At 39.8% G+C, this 17,122-nt stretch overlaps 2 protein-coding genes across 2 annotated transcripts in view; both read left to right on the top strand.

Annotated features, from left to right (window-relative positions):
• Positions 1-1,532: 1,532 nt before the first annotated feature.
• tmem25 (transmembrane protein 25) lies at positions 1,533-7,768 on the top strand. The gene is made up of 9 exons (XM_010786194.1): positions 1,533-1,869; positions 2,540-2,651; positions 3,217-3,561; positions 3,644-3,931; positions 4,523-4,654; positions 4,752-4,785; positions 5,399-5,508; positions 6,869-6,970; positions 7,110-7,768. The coding sequence occupies exons 2-9, from the start codon at positions 2,579-2,581 to the stop codon at positions 7,181-7,183; spliced, it is 1,158 nt and encodes a 385-aa protein (XP_010784496.1). The 5' UTR covers positions 1,533-1,869; positions 2,540-2,578; the 3' UTR covers positions 7,184-7,768.
• Positions 7,769-14,942: 7,174 nt separating this feature from the next.
• Positions 14,943-17,122, top strand: part of LOC104958468 (glutamate receptor ionotropic, delta-2) — a 32,604-nt gene continuing 30,424 nt past the window's right edge. The window contains exons 1-2 of the mRNA XM_010786210.1: positions 14,943-14,957; positions 15,059-15,225. Of these exons, the coding sequence (XP_010784512.1) occupies positions 14,943-14,957; positions 15,059-15,225 (182 nt within the window). The remainder of the gene's footprint in view (positions 14,958-15,058; positions 15,226-17,122) is intronic.

Raw genomic sequence — 17,122 nt, 5'->3', positions numbered from 1 at the left:
GTGAGTGAGTGAGTGAGTGAGTGAGTGAGTGAGTGAGTGAGTGTGTGTGTGTAAGTAAGTAAGTAAGTAAAGTTTATTTATATAGCACTTTTCACAGAAAGGATTCACAAAGTGCTTCACAGTGAGATCACGATAAAAAGGAGAATACATGGTGTAAAACAAGGAACACACANTTAACGGTCCGCGATCTACCCGCACCACACTCGCGATCGAACGGTCGATCGCGATCGACTGGTTGGTGACCACTGCTCTATGGCATACCATCCAACCTCCTCAATAAACTCCAACATATCCAGAACTCTGCTGCCCGCCTCCTCACCCACACCCGCTCCTGAGAAAGTGCGTACGGCACGAATTCCTACGCCGGTTTCCCTTTATAAATCACAATCGACTCGAAATGCTGTGCAGCTTTTGCGGGCTTCACGTAACGCCCATATTTGCCTATACATAGTCAAAGAAACGCCCATTCATGCTGCTTCATCAATTAATGATTGAAATCATAGAACAATTACACATACGCTACTACTTGCTAGATGCAAAACCTTCTTATCGAAACCTGATTTCAAACCACTTAATGCAATGATTTACTCACAAAATGCCCTTTTCAATGACCCTGTCTGTTGTTGAATTCTTGAGGAAAATCCTGTTTTTCTTGCATGCCTCCATGGTAGAACACCTGCACAAATGCGAGTCTCTTTATGCAAATTCATGCAAAAGTTGTATTGAAAATGCATGTGTTTGAAAGTAATGAATATACGACTGGAAACAAGACTTGAATTAATCTGCAGAGTATTGTGAGACTTTACAAACTGTTCTTTTCATATAGTTTTGCTGTTCGTCCCCAATTGCTTCAATTCATCAAGACTTTTTAGGATTCTCTTTCCCCCGTGGAAGCATGCAAGAAAAACAAGCCTTTCTTCAATAATTCAAGGTCACACGGGGTGAGTAATTTAAAACAAATGGTTATATTGTGGGTAAAGTGCTCCTTTAAGAACAGAGTTTCTTCAGGGGAGTACTACAGCAGTTTTTTGTTGACGGCATTGGATAAAACTAAAATAACTATTTTCTGAAGAGAAACGTATACCTGCATTTTGCTGTGGCACACAGGACATAAGCTTGTTTCTTTTGTCTGGCTTTTGGCTGCAGTGCTCTGCATGCTGCTGCTCATGTCTGTGCAGCTGCACTGCAGAGGGCTTTCAGTCGGAAGTAATGGATCTCAGACACTGTGAGCTGTAAGTGTCTGCGTTTGGATATGAGGGGTTACTTTACCATGCCTGATGACAGGGACTAATGTTTATCCCTTTAAACTGACACTTAACTGTCCTCAATCCACCATCATGTTGTGTTGTAAATCATTAGAGATTGATGTTTTGGACAGAGCTTCTCCTCTTGTCTTCTAGCTTGTACATCCTCTCCTCTCCCACATCGTCTCTTTTTCCCTCCCAACTCAGTGCCCACTCTCCTCTGTCCCTCTCTCTCTTCATCCTCTGCTTCTTTCCCTTTCTCCCTGCCTTCATTCCCTCCCTCCTTCTTTCCATCTCCTAAGTTCCTTGCTCCTTCTCTCTCCTCCCCTCCTCCCTTCCCACTTTCTCTTCCTGACTGCCTACGTCAGACAGCCTCTGCCAGCTAGTGAACGCTGCAACTGGAGCTGTTGTGCCCTGCATAGAGCCTTGTGTGTGTATGTGTGTGTGTGTGTGTGTGTTTGTAAGAGTGTAAGAGTGTACGCAAATGGGAAAGCTACTGAGTCAGGAAAGACTGCCTCTCATCTCTTCGCTGTTATCACCATCCTTCCCTCTCCCTCCTCTCCTCCTCCGCTGACATGGAGCTCCAGCAGGCTGAATCACAACAGCGTCTGCACAAAAGGCTGAGGTAATACTGTGTTTGTTTTGTGAAGGGCATTGAAGTGTGCACATCTGCATGAAATGCCTGCATGCAGCCTTACAAGTGCAGTATGTAGAGATCTACTATGTAATGTTTAGCCCCATGCATTGATTAGACCTCTAACACCTTTTAATAATGAAAAAGGGTATTCTTGGTTGTCTCCATACGTGAAGGATTATTTATGTTTTTATTAATGGCTCAGTTCCTGCTATCGTCTGAGATGCACATATCACATGACCCAGATTGCAAGCAAGCACATTACTCATTCCCTGCACTCACTGCAATCAATGTCGACCCAAGCAGGGCTGTGGATGTTTTGTTTTGTAGTGATGATGAGGCCAGCCTGCAAAACAGAGCTAACCAGGCAGTGAATTATTGAAAAGTGAGAGGAACATCACAGGTATTGTGTGAAAGGTCTTGTGTAATGTTTTTGTGTCTTTATTGCATTGCATTAAAAGATGTATAACCAACTTATTTGTCTTTAAATGGTATACACACAAATCACAACACCTTTGTCCTCATGCACCCTCAGTGGAACTACGCCATGTAGATAGTTTTTATGTTTTGAGATATTCGTCTCTCAGTGGTCATTCAGGATAATTGATGGAACCCCATTATGGACAAGTAATGGCCCTCATGTTCTTTCTCCTCCTTGCAGGTAGTTGTGTGTGCGTGTGTGCTGCTCCGTTGGGCCAGAATGAAGTGTGTGAGAAGGTGGGCATCAGGCTCTGCTGTCGTGTTCCTTCACACACTGGCCTTATCATGGACAGGTAAGGCTTTTACTGACATGATGGCATGTTTACTTTATTGGAATTCAACCAACAATTACTCAAGGATACTTATTTGAGTGGTGATCGTGTTTGGTCATTGAGATGAAAACAGTTAGTTTGGCTCTGTTCTGCATAACCCCCCTGTAAACGTTTTTCTCTTTTACTTTTTGTGTAGATGAAAAGTGAAATAGTATGTAATCTAGATGCAATATTCCATTCAGGCAAACCCATGTCAGCTGTTTACCCATACTTCAAGACTTTGAGCCAAGCCAAGCTAACACTGGTTGTAACTTAATATTTAACCTTCAAATCTGGGTGTGGTATCAATATGTCCATGTAACACTTTTCCAGTAATAAGTATATTTTACCAACATTTCAACCTATTCCTTTAACTTGTCCTATTTGTCAGAGCAATCTTTTGCTATAAGTACAGTATGAAGTCATACATTACTTTTTACACCCTTTCCAATCAGGCCAGATAAAAGTTTAAATGTGTAAATGTGTCATGTTTTTCCAACACCTTTCTATTTTATCCAAATATCCAACACTTATCTGGTTCTCGCAGGTAAAATTGAGCCTGCCCTCAAAATTGACGGGCAGCACCAGGCGGCTGTTACCCTGCATGAAAACATGACTCACTGGTTCAACTGCCAATCAGACGGCTGGGATCCCCGAGCCCCTCCTCTGCTCACCTGGTACCTGAACGGGGAGCAGCAGAAGGAGCAACCCCCCACCCGTAGGCGCCTGGTGATGAAGCTGCAAGAGGATTCTAAGGTCATGAGACGGAGGACCCATCTCAACAGCACCTTCTCTCTGCGGGCCAAGAAGTGGGACCGAGAGCTGGTGTGTGTCGCATCGAACCCCAGGACAGGAGAGAGCTACAACGCCACGGTCACACTCAATGTCCAGTGTGAGTCTGTGGGAAATATTGTTGTAAGATCATTTCTGATGATGCACTGAATAAAGTTGTTACTGTTACCTTCATCTCCCAGTTCAGCCAGAGATCCTCAGACTGAATGCCCACAGTGAGAACTCAGACCCCGGGCTCTCCCTGGTCCTCTTCGCCTTGGTACGGTCCAACCCGCCTGCCACCATCACCTTCATGGACCAGTCAGGCCAGCTGGTGGCTAACACCTCCGACTTCCTCATCCTGGACTCCAGAAGCTACCCCTGGCTGACCAATCACACGCTGAAGGTCACACTCGGGAGCCTATCAGGGAATATCTCGCTGAACGTCAGCAACAGTGTGGGAACCGTGCAGAGCAACCTCACTCTGACAGGTCAGTGAAGTCAAAGGAAAGGGAAAGGAAACCAAGGTCTTATGCTATGCTATGGTTAAAGTCCCCTACGTGTATTGGGGTTACAGATGGGGTCTCAAACTAGCAAGCCACATGAATGTCTGGGAGCAAATTCATTTGATATTCTACACAAATATGGCCAGGATCCATAGAATTTTTGGAATATTGGGTTGCAGATTAACATTTTCAAAAGGGAGGTTCGTTTAGCATGAAACACTTGAAATAACTAAAGGATAAGTTAAGAAAGAAAGTGAGGTTGAATAAAACTATTTCTGCTAAAAAGTTAGCAACGATTGAGAGTCAGACCTAAACATGTCAGATGTGTGTATCTCACACTGCACTGTAACTTTAATTCATGTACCTTTTGTTATTCATGTTTTATTATTATTTTTGTAANNNNGCACTTTGAATTGCCTTGTGTTGAAAGGTGCTATATAAATAAACTTGCCTCGCCTAAGCTAACTGTTTCCTTAGCTGTAGCTTCATTTATATTCTTTGTAAGAGAACAAATAACCCCCCATAGTCCCCAAAATGTCAAACTATTCCAGTAAGGCTCTTTCCTTCTTTCTCCAGAGTTCCTGCAGTCTCGTGTGGAGGTGCCCATGCTGGGAATAGTGACGGGGGGAGCCATGGCCTTCATGGCGCTCCTCATCCTCAGTCTGATTGTTCTCTGCCTTATGCAAAAAAACAAGAGCAAATCCTTTGGTAAGATCAGATTGTTTTTGTTTTTGTAGAGGTTGACAAATGTGTGACTGGAGCATTGTCCGTTGCTGATGATGCGTTTCCTTGTATTGTGTTACAGATGAGCCAGTGGAGATTTTGATGACCAAGAAAAGGTAAATAAAGTAATCTGTCATTGGATATGTGTGTGAAGTGAACCAACATCAAAGTATAAGAATGGAGAGCAAAGCAAGCCAACTGGATGGAAAACCACTAAATAGATATTTAATTGCAAACACTGTCTCTTTTTGACCCCCATTTAAATCCAACTTAATTGTAATTAAAACAAAATATGTTGTCTGGCATTTGGCTTTTCTTCCATAAAGAAAAAGATGAAATAAGTGGCTGGATGTTCCTCTAACATTTTTTATTTAGGGGGAAGTGCCTTTACGGTACTTTTGATTTGACTCGCCTCAACTAATGACCTGCAAAAGAAGAAAATGACTTGTGACTTGCTTAAGATCAACGACTTGAGTCCCATGTCTAGTCTATGGTCTGTACACTAAATATGAAACTACAGCCAGTGAGGGGTTAGCATAGTTTACCATAAGTTACACACTTATCCTCCCATCTCATCTCATGATTACTTTGTCAGCATCATCAGTGTATTTGGAAGGAAAACACACATGAAAGCATATTTGTGCTCTAATAAATATTTGATGTCCATCCTGTCGACCAATATCACGTCTAATCCAAGTTGTATATCTCTCCTTCATATTTCCGCCACAGTGACTCTGCCAATCTGAAGGTAGAGAAAGAAGTTAAGACCAACATCCCCAGAGAGAACATGTCTCTGCCTTCCAACATGCAGCTCAACGACCTCAACACTTTGAGAAAAGGTACATATTTACTGCTTTGTAAGTTAAAACTTCATCCTCATCAGGAACAACTAATATATTTAAAGGGGACCTATCATGCAAAATGCACTTTTGTACGTCTTTTATACATGAATATGTTTCCCCGGTGTTCCAGGGAACTCACCAAGTGTCAGAAAACACAACCCTCTCTATTTTCCTCCATACCCAAATCTCTTAAAAAGGGGCTGCAACGGATCTGATACAGACTGATCCAGATTTGAACACTTCTGTGACGTCACAGAAGTGGCGCTACGGCTATTGGGCCGACTCCACCAATCAGGAGGAGACAGCCACGGACATTGCCGTTCGAAAGCGCTGGAGACGCTGTAGTACATATGGCCTGTAGATGGTGCTGTTCTCACAGAATCAGAGACAGTGTTCAATTGAGCGAAATGAGGAATGGCTAAAATGCATGATCTGTTTGGTATTTTGAAAAATAAAAAGTATAAATATGCCTTATATAGGTATGGTGCTACACTATATTATTCAAATATAGCATGATAGGTCCACTTTAAGTATCTGTATATGTAGAATACAACATAGATATGGATTGTGTGACAAAACCTTTTTAGAAACATTACAATTGTTTTACTGTTCAAATAATAACAATCAGTGAACTCATGAGATGGTACTATGCTATGTTTTTTGTCGATTTCTCACAAGTCTGAAAAATAGGGTCAAAAGTCTGAAAGCTAGCTCAATTAAAACATCACTCAATCAATTGCTACTACTTAATACACATAATCCAGGTGTCTTTACAATCATTGCTTAGTTCTTCATCCTCTTAAAAAAAGTAGACAACAACACAAACATGTTGTTTATGAGGTATGTGGCAAAATGGAGCTTTCTTAATGGGAAAATTGTTGTTATAGCTCATAGAGTTTCTTAGTAATTGTATAGGATTTCAGCTAAACAGGAAAAAAAAAAGTTTTACAGGCAAGCATTCAATTCAACATGTATTCAGCAATTCTTATGTTGCCTGCTATGCATCTGATTGTGACCTGGAACAACAAATGAGATTCAATGTTCAAAGGATGCAATAAGTCCAAACAACATTGTCTTGTTTTTAAAATGACCGCATGAGGATTATATAGGTGTGAGGAAGAATACATTTGGTTCCACTAGTGGCTGGATAACAGCTGTCACTGCTAAATGGTTTGACATTTTGTAAATTACACTTACTTGCCCAGAGTTAGATTAAGATATCGATACTAATCCCAAGAAGAGTAGTAGCAAACCTCTTATTTATCTTGCAGTAAGTACGTGTTTCCCTAAAACTATCCCTCCAAACTCAGCGATGTATCTCTTTTGCCTTTTGATGTGTCCTCCATCCTACTTCCAGCACTTATGGAAGCCCGAGAGGCCGCCCAGCAGAACGGTGTGGGAGGGAAGAAGAAAGAGGAAGACGAGGAGGAAGATCTGTCTTTAGCCTACGCCGCCAGAGGTCAGGGAAATACAGCTCAACACTGCTGTTGCATTTTTCATCATTAATAATCCACATTCTGCGTGGAGACACAGCGGTGAGTGTTTTTATTTTGTTGTGCTCACTCTGAATGCTTTCCCATTCTCTCCATGATTTCCAGGTTTTGCAAGATATCCGATGGTGGGCTACATTTATAAGGTGAACAGCACAAGCAGTGAGGAGATCTGGCTCTGACTGACCTCACACACACGCACATTTACAAATACACACACACACACACACACACACACACACACACACACACACAAATACTTTACATGCATGCATAACTACGTCTAACGATGCAGCTGTCCAAGAGGAAACCCATAGCAACTGCCAGTCCTTCAACCAATCATCAGAAACTATCTTTGTGTATCACATACCGTACCAACACTGTTACTCAAGTTTATCTAATAACTTCACAAACTAAACTGGATGTTGTTGTAATCTCTCTGAACCGAGAGCTCTGGTCCCTACACTTCTGATGTGTTGTCTTAACATTGCAAAGTTTAAAATCTACATAAAATTATACATATCCTGTATGTTTCAACATGTTTCCTCCTGTAACCACATGCTGTCCTCCTCCCCCCTGAACGCATTAATTGTTCTAGTGCTAACACCATAATGTCCTGAGATAATATATTGTATGTGAGATTTTACAAACCGACCAATAATCTCTAAATAAGATGGAACATATTTATAGAGAATGTATTTGTATATGGACATGTAACATGTCATGTACTGTACTGTATATTTGTATGCATATGTATATGTGTATAAAAGAGGANGACTACCGAAGTTTGACTTAGCCCGAACAATGTTCCCCTTTAAATGGCCTATTTCAGAAAAACTTAACAAACGCTATTTCAAGAATATGGGCCCAAGAAATCGATATTTTAAAAGTAACACTTTATTAACTTATTGTGAAATGGTGTACACATTTTGGAAAGTTATTCAAACTTTAGGAACAGAACAATTGAGTGGCACGTCCTTTCACCCAGTTTAGACGTATAGCTCGTATAGAAACAATGTTGGTTGTCTGTCCTGTGTAAGTTAGACTCACACCGCAGAGTTGTGAACTGTTGCCGAAGTGCGTCCACCAGTTTGCTAGTCGGTCTAGCAAGATATGTTGTGGTCAACAGTGTCAAACGCAGCGCTGAGATCTAATAATACTAACACTGAAGTTCTGCCACTGTCTGTGTTTAAATGGATGTCATTGAAGACCTTAACAAGAGCAGTCTCAGTGCTGTGGTTTGGACGAAAGCCTGACTGGAACACATCGAAACAGTTATTGAAATTACTCAACTTTTGAAAAACAGCTTTTTCAATGATTTTACTTAGAAATTGGAGGTTTGATATGGGCCTGTAATTGTTCATTACTGAAGCATCTAGATTATTATTTTTTAAGAGCGGTTTAATGAGTGCAGTTTTCAGGGCCTGTGGAAAAACACCTGAGTGAAGAGATGTGTTTACTATATGAAGTAGATCTGAGGCCATGCAATGAAAAACATTTTTGAAAAACCCTGTTGGAATAATATCAAGGCAACAGGAGGAGGATTTCAGAAGTTGAATAATGTCCTCTAGGTTTTTATCATTAATGTTACGGTGGGTGAAGCAAGCAGGACCCAAATGCAGATTACACTGATATTGCCTTTATTTCAAGGATAAAATAATAACTTGGACAAAACAGAACACTCACCGGTGAACTCAGTCACAAACAAAAGACGAACCAACACTGAACACAGGAAGAGACAAGACTAAATACAGGGAGGGGTAATCACAAGACGAGAAACAGCCGGGCAGGGGAGGAGAAACACAAGGGCCACAGGTGAACACAATCAGACAACTAGACACACCAGGGAAACTAACGACAGGAGGAAAAACAAGGGGAAAAGGACCAGACAATATACCAAGAGGAAAACATGACAGGGAGAACAGCAAAACACCCAAAACAAGACATACAAAACGTGATATAACACAATAATCGTAACAATTAATCTGATGGAATTGTGTCATGGTGTTTGAATTGATATTAGGTGGACACAGGGACAACAATTTGCTGTACCTGATGCAGAGGCACTGACTGCTTGTCTGATTTTCTGAATTTTGTCAGTGAAGAAGGAGGCAAATTCTTTTCAGGCGCTGGTGGATAGAAATTCAGAGGCTACTGATACTGGGTGGTTTGTTAGTCTGTCAACGTTAGCAAACAAGGCACGTGCTTTGTTTTTGTTTTTGGCAATGATGTCAGAGAAGAAAGACTGTCGTGCAATTTTCAATTCCAAATTATAAAAGCCAAGTCTCTCTTTATAGATGCAGATTTCCTTCTGTTTAAAGCTGTGATATTATTATGGCAATGCACTATGTTGCCTGCTGTGGGGATAAAGATGTTCTGCCACCACAAATCCATGTGGACAACAATTTTCTAAATGAAAAAATAATCCATAAAAAATATGGGAAAAAATGTCTTTCGTTATTATGGCCATGAATCTTCATCTGAAGTTTTTACTCTTCTGCAGCCACTTCATCAGTGTATTCCCGCTGGACAGAACCTCCCATGTGTGAAACATTTTACATCCATTGCTTTAAGGCTAAATACTGAACATTTAAGAAACTGACTTTGCATCAGGGGACAGTTTGTTATGTGCCACTTTAAAAGTGTTTGTCATTTAAAATGTAATTTTTTTTATGTATGAGGAAGAAGACGTTTTTTGATATATTCAAGTTTAAACTTAAAGCAAGATGAAGAATCAAAAATCCTTTTGCATGTCGGGTCCCTTGAAGAGAGAGAAAAAGACAGAGTTGAGCAAAAAGAGAGAGTGGACCCTGGAGTAGTTTAGCCTTTTTTGAAGTTTCAGCATGGCTAGACTCTGAAGCCAAACTGTTTGAACTATGTATGAGATAGAAGGACCCCTTGAAACCCGCCTAGACCCTCATTGGGCCGGTCCTGTCATATAATTGGAAAATAACATCCAGAGAGAGTTGTATAAGTCAGTGTGTGTATGAGCTCAGCTCCAGGAGCACGTCATATATACTGTAGGTAGTTTTCTTTCAGGGAAGCAGTTCCAAAGTTCACCCTTCACCTTTTATTTATTCATAAATGTAGTTTCATCTGCTGAGGAAAAGGATGTAGACTGACCTCATTTTGAAAATGTTTTTTTACTTTTGATCCAAAGTGTTTATTCGTGTATTTTTTTTGAGGATTTTAGGGAATACTATTTAAATACTAATGTGATTAAGGTTAGAGAACTGAGAGAAATTGGTTAAGTAGAAGAGAATAATATATTTGTTTAACTTTATAACAGGATTTTATTCTAAACTTCAGCTGCCCTACATTTTATAATCAATCAAATCTACATTGACTGTTACACTGAATGTAATTCAAATAATGTAATTAAGTCATAACCTTGCCTCTGATATATTAGATCGATTTGAATTATATTAATAGATTTATATTATTTAAAACTATTATTAATTAATTATTAATTATTGCTGAAAATGTTGAAAAATGACTGTTTTCAAGTATTCCCTATTTACAGTTTCCCGCCCCTTGCCTGAAAAAAACTAAATCAGAGCTGCAGCAAAAACAGCTCAGGCTAATGGTTCAGTGTTGTTATATATTCATTAAATGAGCTCCACCATCACAAAACCCTTTTAAAACTGATAAACAAGAACATAAACATTGACAACAGCAGATTCGTTTGTTTTCTCTCCTCCCATATAACGACCTGATGGAAATAAAAAAACTGGCATTAATGAAAGAAGAGCGACGCTGAAAATGCTTTAATTTTGTGATTATGAATCTTACTGGGTTTCTTGAGTCACCTTTATGAGAGGGAAAACAAGGTCCAATGCAATGATTACGATTCGTGTGTGTGTGTGTGTGTGTGTGTGTGTGTGTGTGTGTGTGTGTGTGTGTGTGTGTGTGTGTGTGTGTGTGTGTGTGTGTGTGTGTGTGTGTGTGTGTGTGGTATATGACGGACATATTTAGGATGCAGCTTTTAGTGTTGAGGCGGTGCTTGAATATAAATGCTGCATGGGCATGATAACCTAATCTCACTGCGCAGACATTTTCTGACAGGTTCAAAACCTCTGACTGAACACATTTCATGTAGAGTTCACTTGAAAAGAGGCTCACAAATACAACCAGTTATTCTCTGCACTACTAAAATATTTGCTAGCAATTCTCAAATGCAACTGAAAATAATAGAGCTAACATTTCTCTAGATGCTAAGAATAAAAGAAGTGCAAAAACCCATGTGTCCCCTTAAGCTATTAAAACACCTTATGAACATAGCCCCCTGGTGAACTGTATTCATAAAAAGTATTTTTGGATGTGTTGATTTGTTTGAGCGCTTAGCACAACATTTCAATCAGAGATAAGCTGTTCCCTTCTATAGTTGGACAAACTACTCCACTGAGAAGTAGCTAACATTTTTCTGTTTGATCACAGCAACAGATGCAAAATATAGCTATTGTGCAGGAAGTTAAAAATACTTCTGAGACCAAGGTTCTCAAGTATGTTGTTTTGTGTGTTGAGTTTAAGGAAACGTATATCCAGAAGTCATTAGTTGTGTTCTTTGTTTAGTTCATGCCGTCGCTCTACTCGCCTCCTAGTGGCAGTAAGGATAGGACGAAGTGTTTCTATTATTTCTGTACATTGTAATTACTATAAACTCACACGGACCATGGATGTATTATTGACAAGCCAAGCTACTTCTATGAACTTCAATTCTACATCTGGCCTTTAATGCTACTCTATCGTCTACACCCCTATTTGATTTGAACTCTTATTGTAATCTCTGTTTGTTTGTTGACCTGTGATTTTGAACAGCTGCTATCCAAATGAGGTCCAGCCTCCATAACTCCAGTATAAGAAAAATGTATTTCAGCAACAAAAGCGTAAAAGAGAGAATAATTTGTTATTACTTTTGGGATCATGAATTGTTCCTTTGTATTTAATAGACCCTACCCAGTGTTGTTACATGTTTTTAGTTCTTCTTTTTCTTATTTTATTTCTAGTTTAAGGATATGTTTTATTCTCTGGAATATTAGTTTAAGTGACAGCAGAAACTCAGTCGCAGGGTGTCAAAGGTGCATGTAAACCTTGTAGCCTGGATGGCACCTTAATTGGAGCCCCACTGCCAGGTTACACTGTGCATGCAAATGAAGCTTGCAAAGCATATAAAGCTGCCTTGTCTAGATAATCCCACTGAGTCCTTTACAAACAGGAGAGCTCATCCATCTTGTTTGTCAATGACCTTACATTTCCTATAGCAACAAATAGGAGGTTGAGTTTAAGTTTCTGCCCTCTTGCTGTTTTCTTTTCATTGTGTGGACTAAGGCAGGCTGCAGACCTCAGGGATATGAGCTGTAAGTGCCAGACACTTGAGTGCAGTAGCATTTCTAATGCATTGGGAAAGGAGAACAATGAACAAAGAGAAAGGCAAAACTAACTAAATATATTTAACATACTCTGAGACGTGTGCAGATAAAAAGAATAGTAAACAGTTTTACCTTGACCTTGTTTTTTCGGATTTGAAGCTCTTAGCTGTAAGAAAGGTCTTTTTCATGTGAGCTGTTTTAAAAAAAATTACAATTATAATCAGAGTTAACTCAACAGCAGGGGCAAAGCTGACCTTTAACACGTCACTTTATTAAGCAATCAATTCATTATTAATTAATCAAATGTTTAATTTAGACAATGTTAAACAGATTGCATATAGAATGCTTGTTCTGCTACATCAAATCAAGTCCTCCCTATTCCCAGGTACATTTTCTCCATTAATGAAATACAGCTGCAGGCAAGACCATGTCTTTTCACAGGCTCCATTGTAGGGATCATGTATCTTCTTTATTTGCTTATGTGCTATGTTGCTTTGATTATTTATTTAATTGATTCTAATTGAATTATTATTACTTTTATTACATTTAATTTAGCTGATGCTTTTATCCAAAGCGACTTGATAAAAGGTTTGGATTTAATATTTGAGAAACACTGCGATTATTAAGTTATGTGATGTCAATTATGGTAGATCTTAAACAATTTTCATTTAAAACGAACCCAAATTAAATCCAAATCCCCCGGCTGAAAAAGTTAATTATATAACATTAATCCCAACCCCACAATTTGAAGTTTAGATCACCTACATGGCAGCCATCTTAAAAAGGAACTCAGTGAAACCAAAAGAGACTTATTATAGGAAGCACACAATGCAGGATACAAAATTGTAGCCTCAGGCGTTTAAACCCTTCCTCCCCCATATTTACTCTCTAATGTGCAGTACTCTCTCTACTCTCACTCAGTTTCATCACTCTATATCACTTTATCGTCATCTCTTTTTTTTCAATAAGGAGTACTGTATGTATCAAAGTCTGATTTATTTTCTTTCCATTCAGCATTCTCTAAAAAGGCTCAAGAGTCTTTGGAAAACATGAATTCCACTATGTCTTTGCTTCTGGAAGACATATTATGCATAATCCGCTTTTAAAGCAATAAAAGCTTTTTTTGCCTGTCGTGTTCTTTTCATTAAAGGCATACCCTGATATAAAGCTAAAACTAGTATCCCCTCTGAGACGGACGGGTAAGACTGTACATGCTTGTTGGATTACCAGAGCTTTGTTCTGTTTTCAGTTTGGCTGACATTAGAGGTCACTGCATACATTCTGTGCATAATAATTATCTTTCAGTGTTTTGATTTTTTACCCAAATGGCGAGAAAGACTTATATGCAATTGTAAGCTATTCCAATCTTTTTTTCTTTTTCACACAAAGCCCATAATCTTACCAATTCAAAAGCTTAAAATTGGAATGCCTTAACATTTTTCTTTAAAGTAATAAAGTGCTCTTAAGGTTTTCAAGAGCAGAATGAGCCATTCTGATTTCCTGCTGTGAATTATCACTCACACACTTAGACACACATGAACACAAACCGCATAGGACTAAAAACTGTGAAATTACCCATTGAGCCTTGGCGGTTCTCATACATTAGCCATCACTCATAGGCCAACTGTAGTGACACACACATATACACACACACACACACACACACACACACACACACACACACACACACACACACACACACACACACACATTCACATACACAAAAGCACAATCTGGGAAGGCAGGGGGTATTGAACATTTAAATATAGCTCCATTAAAGTTAATGACACACACATTTCCACATGGTGTGCGTACGCGTTTGAGTGAATTGGCAGAGAGGATGTGAATATCACATCCAGGTTGATCATTCTCGACTTTTCATTCTGGTTTTAAAACTAACGTTCATTGAATGTTAACAAGAAACCATGTTAACAAGCACCTTATTTTCTATTAAAAACTTCCCACCTTGGGTCACTTTGACTTGATCTCAATAAAGGCTGCAAGCTCAAATTGTAAACACACCTACAGTTTGCCCAAACATATTAAACAAGGACATAAATATATCGTATACCCACAAAGTAATAAAGATAACCCAACAAACCATTATTGCTTTTTTTGCTTTTAACAATATGGTTGCTGTGAAGTCCTGCAGTAGATGAATCAAGTAATATTGTTGCATTTCTTTACGCCAGTGTGTAATGGTGAGTTAGAAAGCCACCCTTTATTGCCTATGATGAATGTACATATTTCATCCCATAAACAAAGAACACACAGCGGACAAGGTCTAAGGAACAATACCAAACCGTTATTAAAAACCTATTCTCAACCTGTGTGGTGAGGCTTCAACTAGAGACTGATTTAAAGTCCTTAAAATACTGTTTATATAACTGGCTAAATGTATACAGTATAGACCACAGTTGGTACAGAAACATGCTCTGTAAGTAGAGATTTAGCGAAGAAAAACGAAAGATATGCACAAAGAATAGATGCGTATAAAATGTTGCTGCAAGTGAAAGTCAGCGTGTCACACTGTTTTAACAAATATATTGGTCGATCAGTGGTACAGTAGCATATGCCTCCACTTACTGTATGTTTGGTGAATTAAACAATAAATCAACTGCATGTTTTTGGATATTCACCTTTCTGAATATTTGCCCACTGTATGTAAATGCATTTTCTTTCTTCCAGGTGAAGTATGGTCGATTTGGCTTCGTGTGGGATGCGGCAGTGCTGGAATATGTTGCTAATAATGACGAGGACTGCTCCTTCTACGCTGTTAGTAGCAATGCACCGGACCGTGGATATGGAATCGCCATGCAGCACGGCAGCCCCTACAGGGACATTTTCTCCCAGAGGTAAGACTTGTAAACAACACACTACACGTTTTGTTCCATCCTGTTCATCTTACTCATATTGTCTTCGGTTTTTGTGGTCACTCCTGTAAACTATGCCCATCTTCCTGCTTGAAAAGTCTGTTCCGGAGCCAGACCCCAAGGAAATTGCAGAAAATAGTCATTGTCACAACTAACTGCAGCTAGCTTGTGTTACAATCCGGCTCCTGGGCTGTAACATAAAGCAGGGAGGTGAGACGAGAGGTAAGAATATAACAGTTTTATTCTTAATCACAATCAACTGAACGGAAACCAGCAGAGGCGCAGAGAGAGTGCCCAGAGGAGTGAGAGCGACGTATCCGGCTTGCTCCTCCTATATCCTTTTGGCAGCGTAGCTCACCCGGCAGGTGCGGCTCATCAGCACCGGAACCTGTAAACACCCACAAACCACACACACAAACAGACGGCCCCCCACGTGGTGTGGAGGGGTCGTCACACTTGCTTAACATCAGCATAAACCATTGGTTCACATTATATCTCTGCATAGCACCTTCCATACAATCATGCTCTCTAAAGTGCTTAACACACTGTCAGTAAGTCTAACAACACAGAATCACAAACAATTGAACAGTTCACAGTGTGCTTGCATCCAAATGATCCCAGCTGTTCACCTTGTTGCTAAGGTGCACCGTTGGGGGGGGGGGCGTGTGGGGTTGTTTGTCAAGTCACTTGCCAAGAAGGTCACATATTCATTCTTTATCCGTTCATTCTTTCTTACTTATCTTTTCCTTGTTTAGGAAGTTTTGGTTATTTAGACCGTCGCAGGGTTGCTTGATTCGGATGTCAGGAGTGTTCCCTAATGCCCAATAATGGTTATAATGAATTAAATATTTAAGGCAGAAAGTGGGAAGAAGCCCCATGCGCACTTTATCGTTCTCCTTTCGCCTTATTTCTTGTCGTATAGTTATAAGAAGGCGTGCTCTCGGGTGTTAATGGAGCAAGTGCACAATTGTCATTGAGTCGTCTGGGTGTCAGTCGCTGGCCAGGATGTTGCTGTTGCACGTTGTGAGTGGCTCGCGAGTTCTCTGGTTTAAATTGCAATGGTATGTATAACCAAATCACCGTATGCGGTCATATAGAGTCCTATATTGCCTGGGAGTCCGACAAAGCGACAGTGTTATCTTATTTTCGATCATCCAATTCGCAAAGAAGGACAAAATAATGGTGTTGTGTTATTTATGCTGTTCATTTATATTAGTAAATAGTCCTGTCGTGTTTTTTATATTAATTGTGTGGTGTGTGTGTTTGGTGTGTGTTGGTGTGTGTGTGTGGCCTTGTGTGTGTGTGTGTGGTGTGTGTGTGTGTGTGTGTGTGTGTGTGTGGCCGTGGTTGTGTGTGCTGTGTGCGCTGGTGTGGTGGCGTGTGTGTCGTGTGTGTCGTGTGTGTTCATAACTCCACATCCGATGGAGCGTTGCCTCACGATAGTGTGCTGTATCATGGCTGTTATTAAATAACACAAGCACTAATTGACAGGCCATGTTTTTCAATTCCTCTATTATTTCAGGGGGAATGTCACACCGTGGAAGAATTTCAATGTGTACTCCACTGTGGTTTCATAGTTCAAACGACAACCAGATCGAATTATCAGGAAAAATACATCATCCGAGATCAATTGTTTGTTATTTTCTGATTTTTCAATCATTTGACGCCATCCAAACTTCTGTGTCATGGACGATGTCATTCGGCTAGAAAAAAGGTTAGACAGGGATTGTTTAGGATAGCCCTCGGATGCCCATGATGACCAAATGTTCACTCATCAATCGTTTGGTGGCTTGGTCATACAAAGTCACAAGACGCATGATTACAACAACTATAGCCACCTCCATTTAATTAAAATGCTATGGTTCTTATTTTTTCATTT

This window comes from Notothenia coriiceps, unplaced genomic scaffold (genome assembly GCF_000735185.1).
Source record: "Notothenia coriiceps isolate Sejong01 unplaced genomic scaffold, NC01 NC01_scaffold00028800, whole genome shotgun sequence".
NCBI lineage: Eukaryota > Metazoa > Chordata > Actinopteri > Perciformes > Nototheniidae > Notothenia > Notothenia coriiceps.
This window is presented reverse-complemented; position numbering and strand designations above follow the sequence as displayed.